Source organism: Zootoca vivipara, chromosome 10 (assembly GCF_963506605.1).
Source record: "Zootoca vivipara chromosome 10, rZooViv1.1, whole genome shotgun sequence".
Classification (NCBI taxonomy): Eukaryota; Metazoa; Chordata; class Lepidosauria; order Squamata; family Lacertidae; genus Zootoca; species Zootoca vivipara.
In genome coordinates this window covers 39,368,230-39,391,133 of record NC_083285.1, presented here as the reverse complement: position 1 = coordinate 39,391,133, position 22,904 = coordinate 39,368,230, and the positions used below count along the sequence as shown (strand labels likewise).

Below are 22,904 nucleotides of genomic sequence, written 5' to 3'. Positions count from 1 at the left end.
TAAAATGTTGTGGCTCATTAGAGAGAAAAGCTAACCCTCTGAATTGTGATGAGATAAGTCTATCACAGAGCAACAGGCTGCTTGGGAGGACTCTTCAGCACAGCAATCCAGCAAACTTGCTCATTTAAAAGCTTAGCAGAGCTTGTGTTAGTGCCTCAAGCGTAGGGCAGCAAGATGGCGCCTAACCCCATTAACTTTTTCTTCCATTCCCCTCTGCTACACTTTTTACAAAGATCGCAATGTGAGCGCTGAGCCTGCCCGCCGCTGCTGATCTCCCCCTGCAGTGTGCAGATCCAGGGGAGTACTGGGGGATTCTCAGGCTATGCTCTCAGTTCAGATGTGCCAGTGGTGTGTGTGACCTGGGAAATGCCCTACACAAACTGAATGTTTACTCTAGAAAATTGCCCAGAATCCTCTGCAAAGCACAGGATTTCCACAGCAGATGCCCTCAGTGTTGCTCAGAAGACAAGCTAATGTGGAAAGAGTTCCCTGGCGTTAGAACAGTTGGGAAAATACTATCCATGCATAGCCCATGTTTGTTTTAAGACAGGCATCCCCAACCTGCGGCCCTCCAGATGTTTTGGCCTACAACTCCCATGATTCCTAGCTAACAGGACCAGTGGTCAGGGATCATGGGAATTGTAGTCCAAAACATATGGAAGGCTGAAGGTTGGGGTGCCTGTTTTAAGAGCACATGTGTGGCTGTCTCTTCTGCAAAAATGCTAGCACTGCTACAGTGGAATTAAATTTATTGTACTGAAATCAGACTTACCCGAGTGATGCCCAAAGCACCCACGTTTTCACTGTATGAAGTGGTGCCATTTCCTGTTCCCCAGGCTCCCGCCAGAAGGCAGCCAATCCCCTCCACTCCGATTCCACGGTTGATTGCATGCTTGGGAGGAGGTGGAGCACCAGATAAACGAGCACAGGCATAGTAATCGCCTACTGACTCCACCATGGAGGAGATCACTCCAGCTATGATGCCAAATATCCCAGCCAAGCTAATGGTTGGAACTCCCCATTGACCTGTGTATCACAAACACAATAACAAAGTCTCCATGTTAAGACTGTGGATCTGAGGCTGGTGAAGCTCAGGGCAGTCTCGAGCAGGTCGTGTGCCCTGGCGCTGAGGGGCGGAGATCACTCCGGCGCCCCTGCCCTCGCAGGGCGCAGCATGGCTATCGGCCCCGCGCCCTGGCGCCCCGCGCCACCGGGACTCTACCTAGAGCCGGCCCTGGTGAAGCTCACCAGCATAAGTAGCTAAAACTTCTTTAGATGTTGCCAAACGTTGGAGCCAAAGGAACTGCTATTTTGCCAACGACAATTATTAACAGGACAACCATCAGGACTGTTTTGCAGGTGATAACCACCGCATAGGAAGCTACTTTAACTTGCTCGACATATCAGTTGTCAATACATGGTGAATCATTTAAGTACGAACCAAGTGGAAGCTGTCGCCAAGGATGAACTATTTGTGTGCAATGTCTCACTATGGAAGAGTGGCTGTTGCCTAAATCAGAAGTGCCTGGAACAAGGATCAGTCCTGTCAGTTGTGTTCTTCCATATCCACCTCTACCTGCTTCCAAGTCAACTCCTAGACAATCTTGCTGCTCCAAAGTTTTACCCCCCCCCTGTACGGAATGGGCAGCTATGCCACTGTAACGTGGGTGTAGCCATGAATTATGTTGGGGGGGGGCGGGCAGGACACCCACCTGTCATCATCCTCTCCCTGGCTCTGTCTAGCAGATTCAGAACGAAATGTCCCCACGACAGTTGTTTTAAATTACTTTCTTTTGACCTCAAGTGCTCAGAAAAATCTGTCAAATCTTTCTACAATTTCTACTTTTAGTTAAGTATTTTTATTTATTAACTTGATTGGGGGAGGGGGACAGCTGATTCCTCCCGGCTATGCCCACGCACTGTAATAAATACCCAATGATTGTTTGAAACAGTCTTAAACACATTGGCAGAATCAACAGATACATATAGACTGTTAGCAGTACTGTTAACAATGAAGCCCTTTGGTCTGAAGAAGACCATATCTGAAATTAATCTGAAACCAACTAATAAAGAGAACCAAGCAGTTGGTTAATGTTTTCACTCGTAATGGGGAGGCAAAAAATCAGCAACTTTACGGCATGAAAATACCTGGGTAAGGAAACCGAAACCAGGGTGCCTGTGAAAGAGCATCCCCTTTGCTGTCAGTCCGGGCTTTGTAGCCATAAGCAAGTGGGTCCGAAGGGAACACATTGGTGATGGTAAGTATAAAACAGAGAAGCCAAGTAAGTGTAAGGCCAAACAGCACCTAATCAGTTACAGAAGACAATGAATCACTGTTAGTGGCAGGACTCGTTCCTCCAGACTGGAAGCTGTATATAGTTCAACAGTATTTCCCATTACATTTGCAAAGTGCATCAAAGAAATGTAGTTGTGGTATAGCTACTCAATCATAAGAAAAACCACCAAACCCTCACCCAAATAAAGGCACAGCATGAAACAATGGGCAAACTTCCTCTGCAGCTGGCTTATTTCATTGCCAACGCACGAGTGGAAGTCAATACAATTTGTTATGTGACTGAAAGGAAGCATGCTTTAGTTTTATTTTCGTCTACCTGCTGTGGTCTATCTGGTCATCAAAAGTTCAAAGGGGTTAACTCACAGGGAAAATCTGGAAGAGGTAGACCTTGGAGAAATGGCATCTCTTGCTTGTGCTGTAAGATGGCACTGGGACAGGAACACTTTTCAGGTACTGAGAGAACAGAACTATGAGAAACATGGTTCTGAAGTGGAAAAGAAAGAAGTTAAGAAAAAGTTGTTTATGTTTTATGTTGACTTGGAGGTCCTGATTCAGAACTTAAGGGAGTATTTATACAAGAACAAATACAAACATTGGTGCCATTTGTATGCTTGCATTGCACTTATTCACATATTGGGGTGCAATGTTCCTACTACACTGCCTTTTCACAACCATGTTTATTACACTGTTTTCTTCTACACTATTGTATGGGATCGACTTCATTTACTGAGATACCAACTGTCCTGAATCATCTTACAAAATTCCACACACCTCTGTGCAAGTCACAAACAGAGATAAGCATCTGATATCAAAGTTCTCATGACTGGATTTTTGTGTTTTCCAAAATACCTATTTTAGGCTGGGATCCTAATATTTACATGCAAGCATACCTTACTTAATTCATTGGAATTTACTTTGTTCTGATCTGATATGCAAAGCAGTGGATTGCACTGTTAATCGGCTGTTGTGTATGTTGTGCATTTATATTTTCTGATTAATGTGCATTGTTGTGCTTCATTAGTTTATTGTGTTTGTAAATCTTGTAAGCCACTTTGTGTCATGTGACAGAAAGCAGGGTTAAAAAAGCAAAACAAATCAACAACAGTGTACTTTGTTTCAAGCAGTGTGCACTTATTAGTATTCCACACTTAGAAACAGATGAAAAGCTCATTGTAAAAATCAGAGGATCAAGCCTATTTAATGCCTCGAAGAATATATCTACATGTGAGCATAAAGCACATGCCATGCCAGGAGTGTGACTGAATTGAGGCATGGAACTAACAACAGAAATTGGGAAATACATTATTTTGCCCAGTAAAGATGCATTGTTTCCAAGGAACTGTGAATTCATCCCAGGTATGTATTATTTTACATATATTATTTTACATTTGCTGGTTGATACAGATAGGGTGGAATTTAACTGATGGCCTCATGCTTACAGCAGAGTTTTTAATCCAGCTGATACCTCTACTAAAGGAAGAAGAGGAGAGATTGTTTTCGCTGATTCTTACTCTCCGTCCTCTCACTGCAGCCCTCAGCACCCCTCAAAAACTGGCTTCAGAGAGTTGGTGGATCGTCCAGCACAGAGGGAACTGCAGAGAGAACAGTGGATTGGGGGTGGGGGGGAAGTATCCTCTCTTAATCTGTGAGCAGAAGTGTCCACTGGATCAAAAGCCCTTCTGTGAATGCAAGGACACCGACTGGAATCCACCTGCAGTCTTTGCATATCAACTGGGCAATTCACTATATAGGCTGTTTATACTATGAATTTGTGTCACTTTCTTGAGAGGGCTTGGAGACAAGGCATGTTGAGTTGGTAATATACATATTTCCAACTTCATTATGTCATTTTTATATATTCCATGCAACTGCATACAGCAACAAATGTTTATGCACATTCTTCATAACTCACATTTACCAGAAGATAGTGACTTCACATATGCTGCACACAAATACATAACCGCCAATGTTTTCGCCCCCAGTTACTACAGAAAAATGGGGAATGGTATATGCAGTGCTTTTTTTCTTTAAAAGTGTTTAGGGGTACACTCATTTTGACTCAAGAAAATCATCACTTTATAGTTCAGGAAAAATACAGTAAATGAACGAAAGTACAAAGATTCACAAAATGTTTAGGGGTATGCGTACCCCTGCACACCCCCAGAAAAAAGCACTAGGTGTATGTTCTCTGTTTGTATCACATTCATCTTGGTATTAAAGGGAGGTAAAACTTACACAGCTGCTATACCCCAGTGTTGTCCTGCCTCTTCTCCTGCAGAGACAAAGAGAGGCAGCGCCACCAAGGAAATGGTTGGGGCAATTGTCAAAGGGCCAATGAACCTCAACAGAAATCCAATGAGACCAGAAAAACCAATAAAGATTTGGAAGCAGGAAGCTACCATGATTGCTCCCTGCAACTGAAACAGAGAAAGAAAAAATAAACACTTCAAAAATAAACTTCTGCAAGCTTTGTCCTTCAATATGCTTGGTAATTGTATCTTTAATAATACTTCCAACCAGTTTTCCCAGGACAGGTGTTAAGCTAACTGACTTGTCATTTCCAGGACTGCCCCCTTTCCAATATTTTTTTTTAATTGATGTTGCATTGCTACTTTCCAGTCCTCAAGTACAGAGACTGATCTGAGACATAAGTTACATATATTAGAGGATCATCAATTGCACATTTGTGTTCTTTGTTAGGTCTCAGGTGGATGTTATCTGAACCCAGCAATTTGTCATCTTTTAATCAGTCTATTAGGCCTATAACTTCATTTCTCATCTCCACTATCTGCCTCAGTTCCTCAAATTCCCCTCCTGCAAAAGTTAATTTTAGATTATCTTCCTCCTGCCTTCATGGTTGGAGGCAGGAATGCTTCTAAATACCAGTTTCTGGAGGTTTCTGTGGGCATCTGGGAAGCCACTGTGAGCAGTGGTGTAGTAATATGGGGGGGTGGGGGCGGCCGCCCCAGGCAGGAGGCTGGACGGGGCTGACCACCTCCAACGGCCATGCAACGCGGCCGCCGCCATGGAGGAGAAGCCCCAACACAACCGAGGCTGACTCACTCTGCGGCTTGCTTGCAGGGTTTGCCATGGCGCCGCGGTGCATGCCTCCTGTGAGCGCATGCACCGCACCAGATGCGTCGTGCGTCATGCCACATGCGTCGTGACGTGCGATGCATGCGTGCGACAAACACCCCGCCCCCCGGCGGGGTGCCTTTGCGTTTGCCGCCCCGGGCAGCCAGGCGGCTAGCTACGCCGCTGACTGTGAGAAGAGGATGCTGGAATAGATGGACCATTGGCCTGATCCAGCAAGCTCTTCTTATGTTCTTACTTTCCATTGATTTGATTTTAATGTGGATTCTTTCCCTGCACATCAGCTTTTAACAGTGACATTGAAATTTCTACCATAACAAAATGTTTAAGTATTTAACTGTCATCTTTGTTAGTTTTAGATATGTGAGACGTAATTATGTCACCAACCTCTCCCATGGTACTGTAGACTTTAATTATTACTGGAGAACAGGGAAATCTCCAGGTTTTTGGAAGGCCCTTGGGCAAGATACCATTCATGAATGCCCAATCAATGAATCTACCTCCTCACTGCAGCTAGGATGTGGACCACTGGCAGACGCCCAACCATGCTGACCTTTGGCACTGGCCGTTGGAAGACCATGGAAAGGAACTATGGGGAATAGAAACCATGCTGGTCCTCTATGGACCCAGTCAAAGAGCAAGTAAAGTATAATCTCCCTGTGGCTGATCAAGAGAAGAATTGAAAGCAAAAGTGAAACCACCCTCTCCATAGCTATTGGAGAAGCTACATAAACTTGTAGGATATCCTCCTATTCTGAACCAGACTTCAAGATATCCCCCCACATATATATGGAATGCCCAGTGGGTTACCTCTCGCATTCGTTCTTGCCAGATCTCAACAAAGTCTGGAGAAGAAGTATCCAATGAGCTGGAATTTTGGGTCCACGCTGGGCACTTCCATTTGGGGAGAGAGAGCATGGCCAGCGTTGGAGTTAAGAATTGAAAGCAAAAGTGAAACCACCCTCTCCATAGCTATTGGAGAAGCTACATAAACTTGTAGGATATCCTCCTATTCTGAACCAGACTTCAAGATATCCCCCCACATATATATGGAATGCCCAGTGGGTTACCTCTCGCATTCGTTCTTGCCAGATCTCAACAAAGTCTGGAGAAGAAGTATCCAATGAGCTGGAATTTTGGGTCCACGCTGGGCACTTCCATTTGGGGAGAGAGAGCATGGCCAGCGTTGGAGTTAAGAAGGCAAAAGTCCCACCTTGCAGAATAGGTAGCCTGTGTTCGGGATTGGAGGTAAGAATGGCACTGCTGAGTGGGTTGCACTTTGCAGGTTTTTTGGAGATAAAACAGACTAAACAACAATGCAAATACAACCACAGAAAAAATACATTTGAAGACCTTTATCTAACTCTACTGTCATAGAAATGGAAGAGGCTTGTCAATATGGTCTTTGCAGGCGTTGGTATGCCTGCCCATATTGCCAGTGGTGCCTTGTAAATGATTCAGTATAAATATCCATAATGGACCAAAGACTGTTCCAATGTTCCATCTTCTTGTTCAGCTAATGCTTGTCCTAGCTCAGCCTGTTCTATATTGAACAGGCCTACATTTCTCTGGGCCACCCACTCTTGCTTCCATTCTGAGCAGAGGGGAGGTGCAAAGAGAGAGTGCAGCAATGGTTGATATAGGAACCTTTTTATCCATTGATTGAGGGGAGGGCTGATGGGAGGGCATGTGTGCGCCATTTTGTAGCCCTCTCTATTTTTATATGTGGCAGTCATTTTTTGTGTGCCATGTCCCCTATGGGAGCCCTTTTGTGTTATGCCATGCCACACATCCCACAGCAGACATTTTGTGACTGGCATATGCTGCACTCTCTCAAAATTCCCGGTATGCCCACAGATCCAAAACAGTTCTCAAACCAGCGTGTTGACCTTACCTAAGGAAGATCACACCAACAAACACCACAGTTGTCTACTAGAGAGGAATTGAGAAAGGGAAGGAGAAAGAGAAGAGAAGAATGAATGAGGAGCAAGGAAAGAAGGCCAGATTTTCACAGTAGTCAAGAAAAACATAGAAAGGATATACTGTAAAGAAAAATATGATGCAAGGTGGGAGAAAGTGGGGTCCCTAAGGACTCCAGCCTAGATGACATCAACATGAAATATGCAATCCATGAGCTCTTCAGAAGAGGGTGCGCCCGTACAACCTGCTCCTCAGGACATTCCTTTGCTGCTCAGTTCCTACATATTGTATTGAAACCATTAGGATCATATTTGTATTGAAACAAACAGGATCGATGCCCTAACAAAAAACATCAATGCAACAGAAAAGTGGGGTGGGAGGGAATATACATTATCAGCTGAAAAATAACACAGGTGCCACAAAGTTCTCCTGCAGGTAGCATTGGCTGCAATTATACCTGCAGCCTCCCCTTGTGCCCTGCCCTGTAGGTGGCCTTGGAGTTTGCAGGCAGGCAGCAGGTGCTTACACTTGCTTATGTCAGGGTAAACTCCAGTATGAGGGGCAGATTACATGTTACCCAACAACAGCATGTGCAGTGAAGCCTTGGCAGTCAGTTCTGCCATTTAAAGCACCCTTAGGGTGCCATTTGCACAGGAAAACCAAGGTAGTGCTTAAGCCTTCACTTCCCAGTGGCTTTCCCCTGAAAAAAATTCCCCTTTCACCCTTCATCTCAAACACATACATATAGTGCAGGGGTGGCCAACTCCCAAGAGACTCTGATCTACTCACAGAGTTAAAGCCTAGCAGTGATCTATCCCCTTTTGGGGGGTTCAGGTCAAAGTTGTTGAACTTTTTTTTAGGGAAGAGGGAAGCCCGTTTCTTGGGTGTTCAGGTCAAAGTTTTTGAGCTTTTTTTTTTTTTAGGAAGGAAAGCCCTGTTATGGGAGGTTCAGGTCAAACTTGTTGAGCTTCTTTTAGGGAGAAGGGAAGGCCCGTTTTTAGGGGGTGAAGGGCCAAAATGTTGAGCTTTTTTTAGGAGAGCCAAAGTTGTTCAGCTTCTTTGGGGGGAGCCACTGATCTACCAGTGATCTACCACAGATGTCCAGTGATCTACCAGTAGATCACGATCTACCTGTTGGACGTGCCTGTCCAGGGCTGCAAAAGCAGCTGAGGAAGGAAGTTTCAGAAGAAAAAGTGATGATTGGCAGACAAAGGACCGAGCATTCCCTTCCTTCTCCTATGCAAATGCCAATTCCTTGGAAACCAAGGTAGAAAACTGGTTCCACAGGTTCCATTACAGCTTTTCTCTTTCTTCCGGATCTTTAGTTTGGCATGGAGTCTTCCTGTACTAGCGACTTAGAGCACAGTAACTTGTATAGCTGATTGCTGTTGCACTGTATCCACTGGTCTCCCTTCAAGACAGTGTCATGGGAATTATAGATATCGTAAAATTAAACATTGGAAATGCGTGTGAGGAGGGCTGGGCAAGTGAAGGTTGGAATGTGATGGCTGTGTTTGCAAGGAAATGATGAGAGAAGGATGGAACAACATGTACCACGGGAGCTATTGCTTTAACCATCAAGGGCAAAGGAATAAAGGAAAGATAAGAAGGTTGCTATGCCTTGTGATTAAACAAGTAGAAGGAAGTACTGTCATATATGGCCATCACTGCTGCTTTGCCTCCCTTTGCTTAGAAGTGTATAAATGATTGTGCTTTTTTCATGTTGGCGGTGCCACCCATCAACTACCTGCTGTCGTGCTGTCTTTGCAACACTTAAATAAACATCTTGTTCAACTAACAGTTGGAGCCTGGATTTTACTGGCCATCCAGGCTGAACCTACATGGTATTGAACCCCAATATTTCCCCAACAGCAGCACTTTCGTTTGGGAGCTATCACATTTTCCCAGTCCTAGTCACAAGCAAATATATTTTGTTTTGGGGGAACAATGATTCGTTTTCCCCAAGTATAGCTGCTGTTGCTGCTATGATTGACACATGAAACATGGCTACAGAGGTGTCATAAGCTGCTCCCTCTCACACCTCCCTCTATTTTGGTTTCTCAATTGTTGCAATGGTTTGCTGGCTATGTTTTTAACCTAGGAACAGTTCAAAAACTTGTACAAAGAATGGAGGCAGAGATCTGTGGCATCCAAAGTTTTGGCGATTTCTTGCCTTTCCTTAGACCCAGCATTGACCTCACTAGTAAATTTGAATTATAAGACTATAAAGTATTTTGGCCACCATGTTTGAATAGGTTTGCAGGGACAGTAATAGCTCCTCCCCATTGCAGCCAGTATTTGGGATGTTGAAAGAAATCCCATCAAAAAAGTATCTGTACATCCTCCACTTTGTAGGAGAAGCTAAGACCCAGGCGAACATGGTGACTCTAAGCATGACCAGATTTTTCAAGACAATCCGTTATCACCACCTTCCATATTTACGTTGCCTTTTCCTGCACATCCAGCAGAGTAGAAATGCATTAACTAAATAGACATGCCTGGTTCTCCTTCATCTTAATTGTCATTTACTGCTGTTTCACTGCTCTATGAGGTAAGTTATTTAATATTTGCCTGTGGGCCTTTCCACGACATCACAATTGAAATAAACCTTGGCAAAGTATATAAAGGAGTGTTACTGCACTGTATGTACCCAAGACTTCAAAGACAGTTTAATATTTTATTTTATGAGCCACAGCTCGGTAATTTCTTCTGGAAATAGTAACAGGCAGGCATATTGCTACCTGAGGCATTCATTAGCATCCATTATGCCCCTGAGCTCACTGACTATCAGAGAGTAACTCGCACAGATCAGAGGTTGCATCAGAGGCATTCCAAGAGGTGATCTGGGTGTGGAGGAAACAGATTCCTTAAAAGCTCCTGTTTCATTGGTAACCTTCCATTATACTGAAAGATATCACTATTATGTCTAAAAAAAATGTCAGTGGGCTAAAACGACTGAAGCAATCAGGAAGGCGTCCTGCTTTGTGTGTTTTAGAGCTGTAAACCATGGCTTCAGAACCTTCTGGAACTGTGAGTTCTTTCTTCTATAATTACAACGAATGCCAATATGTGGTGTAATTTAGCTCAGCCATCAAGTTCACTGGATGACCATTTCCTAGCTTAACCTACCTTACAAGGTTAAAATGAGTAACCACTGTGTGGAACTACCAATCTCAGCTCCTTGGAGAAAGGGCAGGATATAAGTTCAATTTTTTAAAAAAAGACAATAAAATCCCTATTGAATTGAAGAGCTTTAGACCAGGTCAAAGTGACTTATGTTGCAGCTGACCTTGCAGTATTGGCGATATTTGCTGTGCCTAAATCACACTCACGCTCACTGGAAGGACATATCGTGAAGCTGAGGCTCCAATACTTTGGCCACCTCATGAGAAGTGAAGACTCCCTGGAAAAGACCCTGATGTTGGGAAAGACTGAGGGCACGAGGAGAAGGGGACGACAGAGGACGAGATGGTTGGACAGTGTTCTCGAAGCTACGAACATGAGTTTGACCAAACTGCGGGAGGCAAAATAAAAAAAATTCCTTCAGTAGCACCTTAAAGACCAACTAAGTTTATATTTTGGTATGAGCTTTCGTGTGCATGCACACTTCTTCAGATACACTAGAAACAGAAGTGTCAGACCCTATATATATACAGAGGGTGGTGGGGGTGGGTGGGAATGAGTGATGGGCTGATGGGAGTGGTAAACCTGTAGATGGCTGTTAATGGCTGCTGATGGCTGCAATTAGTCCTGGGCTGAGGTGCTAAAGAAAGCTTGATCATGCATAATGAGATAAGAATCCGATGTCTCTATTCAACCCAGGTGCTTCCATGGTTTTAAGCTTGGTAATGATTTCCAATTCAGCAACTTCTCTTTCCAGTCTGTTCCTGAAATTTCTCTGTAATAAAACAGCTGCTTTGAGATCTTGTATAGAATGTCCTGGGAGATTGAAGTGTTCTCCTACTGGTTTTTCAGTCTTATGGTTCCTGATGTCAGATTTATGTCCATTTATCCTTTGGCGTAGGGTTTGGCCTGTTTGTCCAATATAGAGAGCTGAAGGGCACCATTGGCATTTGATGGCATACACAATGTTAGAAGATGAGCAATTAAATAGTCCTGAGATGGTATGTTGGATGTTGTTGGGGCCAGTAATGATGTTGTCCGGGTGTATGTGGCAGCAAAGTTGGCATCTGGGTTTATTGCAGGCTCTGGTACCAGTGTCCATGTTAAGTCTGGTGGTTGTATTATTGTGGGTGAGGAGTTGTTTAAGATTGGGTGGCTGTCTGTAGGCAATGAAAGGTCTTCCTCCCAGAGCTTGAGAAAGGGAGCTGTCATTGTCCAGGAGAGGCTGTAGATCTCTGATGATGCGTTGTACTGTTTTCACTTGGGAGCTGTATGTGATGGCTAGTGGTGTTCTGTTATTTTCTTTTTTGGGTCTGTCTTGCAGTAGGTTCTCCCTAGGTATCAGTCTGGCTCTGTTGATCTGTTGTTTAACTTCATCAGGTGGATATTTTAGTTCTAAAAAGGTTTGCTGTAGATCTCTTAGGTGAGATTCTCTGTCTGTAGAGTTGGAACAGATACGGTTGTAACGTAGGGCCTGGCTGTATATGATGGATTGTTTGGTATGTTTGGGATGGTAGCTAGAAGCATGTAGATATGTTTGTCGGTCAGTTGGTTTTCTGTATAAGGTGGTGTCTATACGTCCATCCTGTATTTTTATAGTAGTGTCCAAAAAATGTATTTCTTGCATGGATTGGTTCATTGTTAGGTTGATGGTGGGGTGAAAGTCATTGAATGTCTGGTGGAAGGTTTCCAGGGTCTGTTGTCCATGTGTCCAGATAATAAAAATATCGTCAATGTATCGTAGGTACAAGAGAGGTTTGAGTGGGTAGGAGTCTAGGAAACGATGTTCTAAATCTGCCATGAAGATGTTGGCATACTGTGGGGCCATGCGGGTGCAGTGCAAGACAGGAGTGCCTGGCATGCTCTGGTCCATGGGGTCACGAAGAGTCGGACACGACTAGACGACTAAACAACAACAACAACAAATCAGACGGTGAACTTGTGGCCCTCCAGACATTGTCAGATTACAACTTCCATCATCCCTGATGGAACCCAACATCATCTGGAGGGCAACAGGTCCCCCATCCCTGACCTTAATTCTAATTTAAAAGGTTTCTACTTGGCTGTCTAGTGAGCTGTCTAGTTTCCCAATGAACTGAGCCATCAGTGTTAGGCCTGCCAAAGAAAGAGCTCATAAATCTAGAGAGAATGAGCAAGGATAATCTTCCCACCCTACCTAGTATATCAGTGCCAACAGCAGCAGCAGCCTCGGCTTGAGGGTGGGTGGAACCATCTGGCCTGAGCTGAATTCATCCCTGACTAATCTTCATCCCTGACTGACCCACAAGTTTTCACTGCTATGATGCCACAGTGCCTAGAGAGTAGTCTTCTCCAACTTGGTGGCCTCAGGTATTTTGGACCCCCATCAGCCCCAGCCATCACCTGGAAAGCACCAAGTTGGGAAACGATGTCAAGTGATTTGTTAGAAGGCAGGAAGGGACAAATCTATTTGCCTCCAGAGCTTATCAGTACTCACAGTGCAGCTCCTGTTGGAACTGAAGGCAGCTGCTTTATACAGAGTCAGACCAGGTCTGTATTGTCTACACACTGACAGGCGGTTTCAGACAGGGCTTTCTCCAGCCCTACCTGGAAATGCCAAGGATTGAAACTGTGGACTTACCAGTGCAAAGCATGAGCTACCCACTGAACTGTGGCCCTTTGTTGCTCCTTTGTCCCAGCAAATTATCAGTGATATGACAACACAGCTTTCAGGGCAGTACTCGCAGTACTGCTCTATTACTACTACTACTACTACTACTACTACTACTACTACAGTAGTATTTAAAAGTAGGAGCCACCTATAAACTTACCTCAACCTTTTGGGACCAACTCGTAAAGTGGGAGTAACCAATGTGGTGCTCTCCAGATGTTACACTACAACTCCCCTAATTCCTGACAATTGGTCATGTTTGCTGAGACTGATGGGAATTTGAGTCCAACAACACTACGTGGGGCTACCCTTGGGTCTGGTTCAGAGGCTCAAGCAAAATGCTGCAGATGGAGAGTTGATGAGGCTAAAAATATTTTTACTGGCTGCCCATACACTACTGGACTAGGTTCATAGTTCTTCATTAATTTACAAGGCTCTTAACAACTTGGGTGCAGGATACCTGAGGGACCATCTGATCTGGTAAACACATTTTAATGTTCCGTGGACCCTAACATGCAAAGACTTGCAAAGACTTGCAAAGAGAGCACCTGGCAGTCATCTCTGAGCCTCCAGAGAGTAGAGGCTGCTTCAAAGGCTGCTTCTGAACAGTGCCCTTTGAAGCAGCCCCTCACTCCCATTTGTGTCTCTGGAGATTCAGACAGAATTGAAGGAGCATCTCTTAAAGCCTTTTCACATGGGGGGTTCCCATTTTTTTAAAAAAACTGGGGTTAAAAGGGGGTCCTCATCCTCAAAAAGGTTGGGGAAATGCTGTCTTAGGAGATTCAACTCAGCAGCTCTCAAAGCTATTTGCCAAACCTCTGCCAAATCAAGAGAGTAATTGTGAAGTTGCAGGAGTGCCGGGGGGGGCGGGCGGTGTGGTGAACTCTGAAATAGACTCTGAACAAAGATTATCTGTGCCCTGTGCTGAGAGTTTGTTTTTGAGAAAAGAAACACCGTGTCGTTGAATAATGGTTTGTTTTGCTTCCTCTCCTGCTGGCTGCCTCAGAAGAACAAAGGCACATACAAAACGGCACATGGCCATTCTTTCAAGAGAGTCTCATGATAGTCTGTAAAGGCTGCCCATATGAACCCTCGTCAAAGCTGGACCCTGGAACTGCTTCATTTCACGTAGCTGATCTGCACTATAGAGCTCCGTGTCAAATTTTGTTTCTTTTCAAGACTCAGCAGTAATCCCTGCAAATTTCCTATCCAACACAGGCTTCCTTCTCCCAGGACTGTACGATCAGGGCCATTATCCTCCACCACCCCCTGCAAAAAAATAGTGTTGAATTTGCACAGTTGCACCCCAACATCCCAATAAGGATTAATGTACAAGTCACATGACAGCAGCATCTGCCAGAGGCACACTGGTCCATCGCACAGCAAATCCATAACAAGAGAATATAGATACATACTGCCTGTGTTAACTTGTTCAGGGTTTAACTTCTCCCACATAATGAAAGAAAAAGAAGAAAATGTAACATACAGGGGTGCCAACTATAGGGGGCTCTGAGTGCCTGAGCACCCGGAAATTTTTTGTTGTGGGTGCTCAGCACCCACACCAGAGGGCCCCCATGCAACTTCCAAGGTATCACAAGGCCTTTCTGAGGTCTTGCAAGGTCTCAGAACCTGACTTTTGGTGCCACCAGAAGTCAGGTTTCGAGGCTGGGGTTCGATGACATCATGTGCACTGGGCACCCATAACCTGGGGCCCAAGTCGGCTCCTCTGGTAGCGTATAAACCCAGCCAGCATTGACAGGGTGTTATAGTGGCACAGAAGCTAGAACATATGCCACACACTAGTCTTGCTGCAAATGTAAGAGGCAGAATTGTTTCCCTAACTATACAACCAAGCTCTTTCTATTTCACCCTAACCCATTTTAGGATTCGCATCAGGGGCAAGCAATTTTCCAAAATTCCATAGCATCTGTCAAAACTGGGTTTAGAGAGATAAGCACGTCCTGGAAAATTCTCACCTGTGCATTCCACCCAATACATTTATTTCTTTAGCAAAATAATTCATATCCTGCCTTCCTACTTTCCAGCAGAGTGGTGCCCAAGGCAGCTAACGGTCAAAGAATAAAATAATCCTCAACAATTAAAGAGTTAAAAACAGAAATAGCATGGCAGATAATTAAACATCACAGTCAGCTTAAAACATCAAGGCTAATAGAACATTTCACAGACATTAGGCAATCCTTTATGTGATCAGAGATCTAATTACGATATGTCCACTTACGGGGAGAATACAAGTACAGTGGAACCTCGGTTTATGAACACCTCGGTTTATGAATTTTCGGTTTATGAACACCGCGGACCCATCTGGAACGGATTAATTCATTTTCCATTACTTTCAATGGGAAAGTTCGCTTCAGTTTATGAACGCTTCAGTTTATGAACAGACTTCCGGAACCAATTACACCCATGCTTCAGTTTATGAACGCTTCAGTTTAAGTACTCCGTGGACCCGTCTGGAACGGATTAATCCACTTTCCATTACTTTCAATGGGAAAGTTTGCTTCAGTTTATGAACAAACTTCCAGAACCAATTGTGTTCATAAACCGAGGTACCACTGTACCAGAAATGGGAGATGACTAAAGAACCTACACACCATCAATACCATCCAGCTTGCTTACAAGATCATCGGCAAATGATTCCAATGTTCCTTAAGGTTGGTGATACAGCTCTTAATGATTGCTAGAAAGATGAAAGCAAGCTGCTTCTGCAATGCACCACCCAACAGCACTGCATGAATTAAGAACAGGATTCCATGCATTCTCAGAAGATGTCAGCTAGTGAGCAATTTCCTGGTTTCTTTATATCAGTGCCCACATGCACAAAAATGGAACACAGCCTCTGAAGATTTTGGAAACAGATAACATTCTACAAAATCTGACTCCAGAATTTTATAGTTAACTATGGAGAAGAAAACTTGGTCAGGAGGACAGAGAAAGCTACAAATTATATGAAAATCAGAACAGGAAATATCTAGAAAATATACGGTACCTTTTTAATTTTGTACAAAACCAACTTACATCGTACTATCTGTATTTAATGCAGGGGTGGTTCAAGGCCTTGTCCACCCCTGCAGGCCACTTTGACAAGTGGAAGAGAGCACCCACCTGTCAGCCAACAGACATTGATGTGACAATGTTAGAAGAGCCCCACGCCCCACCCATTTTCTTCTAAAATGTTCATTTGCAGGTGTGGTTTGAATCTAAACTCTGCCTGCAAACAGACAACATTAAAGGGAATTGCTATCAGTTAGTGAGCTCTATGTTCCAAATAACAATTGAGAACACACTCTGAGCCATAGCTGTCAAGTTCTCCCTTTTTTAAAGTGAAATTCCTTTATGCTGTATAGACTTCCTCGTGAGAAAAGGGAAAACTTGACAGCTATGCTCTGAGACCCCATTTGTTCCTTTGCAGCTGCATTTTTGCATGCCCCACACCTGATGTTTCATATACCATCAGCATGGAGTGTTGGGAATGCCTTGCCCCCAAACAATTGGGAGCTCACTTTGAGCCATCTCACAGGCCAAGTTAATAGGTCTGTCAGCTGGAGGCTCCCCACTGCAGCTTTTAAAAAAGATTCCTGGTTCCTCAATCATTTTGCTTCACTTATTTCAAAGGAAGTCACTAAAACCAGTTTGTAAGACTATATTGTTCCATTGCGCAAACATGAAAGCAGACACGCACAATATTTACACGCTAATATGCATTCTCCACTTTTATCTTATCCTCTGCTTCCTGGGATCCTGATCCAACTCACTGAAATTAGAAGGTGCTGCTGCGTTTATTACGCTTTAAGCGAGGTTTTCCAGTCAAACTGTTTAAAAAATTCTCTTTCTTAGTGAGCTGTTAGTAGTTTAACTAATAATACACTGGATTCATCTCAGCCACATGCAAATGTAATGTAGTGTTGCACTCCCAGAGGTACATGCCTACCTGACTCCAAAGATGACTTGAAGAAGGGTACAGATTCCTGAGACGAAGAAGATGGTGCTGATCAGGTGACTCTGTGTCAGGGTATCATGCTCCAAGCAAAGAGATTTGGACAGGATGAGAGGGATAGCAACAAGACCTCCAAGAGCAGTGAGATAGTGCTAAGAACCAGAGAGAGAGAGAGAGATAAAAAGAGTTAAGACAAAGAGCTTTGTGTATAATAGCAGAGAAGACAGGGCCTTTTTTGTGGTGGTACTCAGAGTACAGAACTTCCTCCCTCCCAAGAGAGGTGAAGTTGGCTCCCACTCTTTGAAGCTTCAGGTCTGCTCCCATTACTTTAATGTAGCTGGATGTCTGTACCTTCCAATTTTAAGAATGTGTGGGGCAGGTAAGGGTGGGGCTTCAAAGGAACAATTGGATACTCAAAGTGAGCTCCCAATTGTTTGGGGGCAAGGCATTCCCAACACTCCATGCTATGCTTCAAAGTCCCAACAACCACGGCTTCAAACCACAGCATCAGCTGACGTCGAAGTGACATCAGGTGACTGACAGGTCAACCCTCTGTCAAATCTGGGCAGCAGGAGTAGAGAGATAAGGATCTGGCCTGTTGGCCAGAAAAGGTTCCTTTTCTCCAACGTAGACAATACTGTATCGCTTCAGACCACAGGTAGGAGGTCAGATTGACTGAATGCTTTTTCACACACACAAATCCACCCAAAATTGATCTATTGGAGAACAGGTAAGTTAGACCCATTTTCCATATATGTTAGTTTTCTACATACAGTGTTCTTTTTAAGTCTGGTTCTGAGAATTTAGGCTATAAACTGCTTTGTGGGAACAACAACATATTCTGGCTCTGCAGCAGTGGAGAAAGGATTTTCCAAATCTTTCCTCTCCCCCTCCCCTTACCATGCTCTGCCCCCAAAAGCACTAATGAACACAGAAGAGAGGGACACAGGTTCTTGCATTGTACCTGTCTTCCCCTTGCTCCTTGCCCCAAGCTAGTGAGAACTTTTGAGGATTAAACTGGGGAAAATCTTAAAACACCTTCCCCCACCAAAATAGCTCCTGTACAAATGGCCTCCCTCCTCCAACAAACCAACAAAAGAATGGCTGAGGTTCCTGTTGCTCATCTCACATGTAATAACTTCTACCTTTAGCCCTGAGTTTCATAATAGTACCTCAAGGCTGCCCGCTACAGACTTAAAAAAACAAAACAAAATTCCACTAATAGGATTATACATATTTACTACAAAATGATTTTTGAACCGATGAGAATGAGGAAGCTGCTTTATGTATCAAACTGCCTGAGAAAGTTCTGTCAGTACACCTGGTCTAGCGTTGACCTCTTGTTTTAAAGAGCAGGCAAGTCTGCACCTCAGGGAATTACAGAAGCCTCACAAAGCTAAAGCTGTGTGAAAAAGGAAAGGCTGAACTAGGGTTGTCAGAACCACTTGTGGGGTGTTGTGCCATAGAGCCCTGGGCAGACCTGGATGGCTGAAATCCCCATTCAGTCATGAAGCTGGACTTGCAGTGCTGGCTCCATGTTTTATGGGGCCCTTGAGCAAGTTACCTGTCGCGGGCATCCCTCTTCCCTTCAGTCATTCCCTTGGTCTGCCTCTGGGCCCAGTTCCAACCACTACCCAACATTGATTCCTAGCACTCTCGCTCTGGGCCAGAGGGTAAAAAAGAAAGAAAGAAAGGATGAATAGATAGCCTAGGCAAGTGGAGCAACGACAGGACCAGGGGCTGTGCTGAGATAGGTTTCTGGTAGGTTGGAGCTTTTTCTGAGGAAAATTGGGGGGGAAATGGCACTGCCGACATAGACTGCTATACATCCGGATTTCCCCTGACATTTAGCCAATTTCTGCCCAGACAATGCTTGCGGTTGCAATATTCTGGATATGTCCAGTAAATTCCGGACGTGTGGCAACCCTGTGATATGAGCCTTGGCAAACACAACATTAGCAACCCCTGATACCATTTCTAGTGATCTGGGTGGCCACTAGTCACTTTCTCTCTCTCAGACTCACTTGCCTCACAGAATAAATGGAATTACCCCCAAATAGACCCAGGTGGCGCTGTGGTTAAACCACTGAGCCTAGGGCTTGCTGATCAGAAGGTCGGCGGTTCGAATCCCTGTGACAGGGTGAGCTCCCGTTGCTTGGTCCCAGCTCCTGCCAACCTAGCAGTTATAAGCACGTCAAAATGCAAGTAGATAAATAGGAACCGCTACAGCGGGAAGGTAAACGGCGTTTCCATGTGCTGCTCTGGTTCGCCAGAAGTGGCTTTGTCATGCTGGCCACATGACCTGGAAGCTATACGTCGGCTCCCTCGGCCAATAATGCAAGATGAGCGCGCAACCCCAGAGTCGGTTACGACTGGACCTAATGGTCAGGGGTCCCTTTACCTTTACCTTTACCCCCAAATAAGTAATCCTGAATTCTTTGTTACAGGCATGTTGGTCTGCCGTAGTCAAAACAAAATAGGTGCTACTGGAAGGAATTTTTTATATTTTGTTCTGAATTCTTTGGAGGGATATAATTCTCCCTTTAGAGATATAATCTTCCCCATATATACACCACCCAGAGCATTTTTGCTACAATATAATCAGTACACGTTGTGGCTCCTCTGCCTATTTATCACATATTGGCTGACTTTAAATCTGTTAGAATTTATTATTAACTCTTAGCCATAGTTTTGTTCAACTGGTCACCCAAGACCCTCCACCTAACTTTTCCTTCCAAGCCTCACCTGAATTCCCAAGAAGATGCAGAGGTACCAAGGGGGGATATCTGTGACGGTGTAAGCGAGACGGCTGGAGTCTTTGCCATGGCCTTTCTGCCTTTCTTCACACTCTGGAACAGTGGCACCAGCTTCAGGGAAGTTGCAGTAATGCCCTCCATCATCAGTCTGCAGGAACCAAGGGAGAACATTTCAGTTAGGGCTTGAATCATAGAATCATAGAGTTGGAAGAGACCACAAGGGCCATCCAGTCCAACCCCCTGCCAAGCAGGAAACACCATCAAAGCATTCCTTACAGATGGCTGTCAAGCCTCTGCTTAAAGACCTCCAAAGAAGGAGACTCCACCACACTCCTTGGCAGCAAATTCCACTGTCGAACAGGAGGGCACCAGCATTTGTTTCTCTGAAATGTGTTTTACAAAGTTACTGGCACCTCTTTGGGGCCCCTGGGTGCCTATCTTGCTACCTGTCTCAATATGGATGGGTTGGAATGGGCTTGGACTAGCAGGAGAAAATGCCAGAATACGCAGAGTTAGCAAAAATGACAGGAAGAATTAGAGATGGTACAGAACAAAGATTTAATAGAGAATGGGACATTTACAGAGGATACCTAAAAGAGCATCGTAAACATCTAAATTCTTTGGCAGGCTTTGATTGACCCTTGCATGACAGTAGGAAACTTTACAAAACCAAGACAATTGAGACAATTTATGAGAGACAATGGAAAATGTGCAATCGAAAAAAATCCAACTCAGGAACCATGATGGGGTGATTGGAAGTCATAATGGAATCTGTTATGTATGAATCTAATTTTTTTCTTTTTGTAACATGCATTGCTCTTTTTGTAACATGTATTGCTCTTGGGTTGTTTGCGTCAATTGAATATGGATGGGTTGGGAAGGGGGAAACAAAGTTATCTGTGAATCTATTTCAACAGCAAATCTTCAGAGCTGGCCCCTATATTTTCTAATCCACTCTTTCTTAAACAAGCTCACGCCAGTTTCATTCACTGCCGAGAAAAGGTACTGAAAACAACCTCTGGCTTTACTTTAAAAAGAGACAATAATACACCACAAATGTTTCATTTACCCTGCTCTTTCTCTGCAGCATGGTTTGTCACATGCATCACAAATAGGAAAGACATAATGAGATTGAGCTGATTTCACTCTCGCTAAAGAGGACAACTTTTTATTTCTCATGTAACTTTGTCAGTCATGGGGGAGAGAGGGGGGAGGAGACTTGAAAGCAGCAATGACACACAACATAAAGAGAATAAGATGCGGGTAATTAAATCTGCAGCAGATTTGAAAGCTAGAACGAGCTTGGAGATTGATCTAGTTATCCCTCTCAAGTTTGTTATCATCAGGCTCCCTTTTTGTGGAAGAGAGAAGTTCCACATCTGTTCCACTCAGTTGCTATGAGGGGGGAAAGAAAGACCATTGAGCATTTCATTTGCTGAAGATGGTCCAGAAACACACCATCTAATAGGAAACTCAGGTGCTGAGTGCAGGTAGCTATGTAACCAAAACTGGGTCACCAAGAAAAGAAGGCGGTAGGAATTCCAAGATTTGCAGAAGTACAAGAAATCCTTCTGGGCAGAAGGGATGACTAAGGTGGCAAAAAGAAAGGACCCAACAGACATGTGGAGACTGATCGTTTTAAGTGGCCAATAAAATGCTGAGTATCAGTCATTAGAGTGGGGAGGGAAAGAAGAAAAACAGGAGGAAATATTATGAAGCGTCTGAGAAGGCGGCATTGCTGTCTGGAACCCCACACAGAAGCACTTAATTTCTAATAGTAGAAATTCATATTTGTTTTAAATATTTGTTTTAAATAGCCCTATGTACAGACCATCCGAAGAGCCTTGGAGGAAAAAGTAGGGTATAACAACAACAACAAAACAACAACAAACAACAACAACAACAACGCTGCTACTATTCGTTTATACAACACAATTTAGCCCTGGAAGTCTAAACAGCAAAGGTATCCTCAAGCATAGAGAACAAAAGAGGAATACTGAATTTCCAGTGGTCCAGCTAGCATGTTGTCTAACTAGTAGTGGCTCTCTCTATAGGGTCTCTGGAACAGATCTTTCTTAGCATCTGTGATCCTTTAACTAGAGATGGATCCTGGACCCTTCTGCAAGCTCTGCCTACTGATCCCCTCTTTGAGGCTATATGAAAGCATAACACTTTTCACTGCTTACAGGTAGGTAGCCGTGTTGGTCTGAGTCGAAACAAAATTAAAAAAATTCCTTCAGTAGCACCTTAAAGACCAACTAAGTTTTTATTTTGGTATGAGCTTTCGTGTGCATGCACACTTCTTCAGATACACTGAAACAGAAGTAACCAGACCCTTATGTATATTCAGAGGGTGGGGGGGTGATGGGAATGGGTGATTGGCTGATAGGTGTGGTAAACCTGTTGATGACTGTTAACGACTGCAATTGGTCTTGCAGGAAAAAGCAAGGGCTGAGGTGCTAAAGAAAGCTTGATCATGTATAATGAGATAAGGATCCTATGTCTCTGTTCATGCCAGGTGTCTCCATGGTTTTAAGCTTGGTAATGAGCTGCAATTCAGCAACTTTTCTTTCCAGTTTGTTTCTGAAATTTTTCTGTAAAAAAATTTCACTGCTGTGCTGGTAGATATCATCTACATTGCTTACAAAGGCAGGTGCTCCCTCCTTTTATCCATGTACTGTATAAAAGGTACACACACTTCTTTTTCCTTCTCCTAGACATGCAGTCTACAGTGGTACCTCGGTTTATGAACACAATTGGTTCCGGAAGTCTGTTCATAAACTGAAGCGAACTTTCCCATTGAAAGTAATGGAAAGTGAATTAATCCGTTCCAGATGGGTCCGTGGCGTTCGTAAACCGAAAATTCGTAAACCGAGGTGTTCATAAACTGAGGTTCCACTGTAATTCTATGCAAGTTTACTCAGATGTAAGCTCCAGAGAATACCAAAGGCATGCAGGATAGGGGTGCGTAAACTTTAGGAACATTCACTATCCTAAAGTTTTGAAAATGCTAACAATATTTCTTTGTTCTGGCCTGTGTTAATCTAGAGTAGGAGCAGAAAAGCAAGAGATTATCTTTTTTTAAAAAACAGAGAAGGAAATGACAGGGAG

The 22,904-nt window shown here is 43.9% G+C and overlaps 1 protein-coding gene across 1 annotated transcript in view; it reads right to left on the bottom strand.

Annotated features, from left to right (window-relative positions):
• The window catches only part of LOC118091395 (solute carrier family 23 member 1), a 47,771-nt gene that overhangs the window by 11,469 nt on the left and 13,398 nt on the right, over positions 1-22,904 (bottom strand). Inside the window, exons 3-9 of the mRNA XM_060279729.1 lie at positions 19,783-19,941; positions 17,032-17,189; positions 6,460-6,619; positions 4,532-4,713; positions 2,660-2,780; positions 2,149-2,305; positions 773-1,026 (exon numbers count right to left, since the gene is read on the bottom strand). Coding sequence (XP_060135712.1) covers positions 773-1,026; positions 2,149-2,305; positions 2,660-2,780; positions 4,532-4,713; positions 6,460-6,619; positions 17,032-17,189; positions 19,783-19,941 — 1,191 coding nt within the window. The remainder of the gene's footprint in view (positions 1-772; positions 1,027-2,148; positions 2,306-2,659; positions 2,781-4,531; positions 4,714-6,459; positions 6,620-17,031; positions 17,190-19,782; positions 19,942-22,904) is intronic.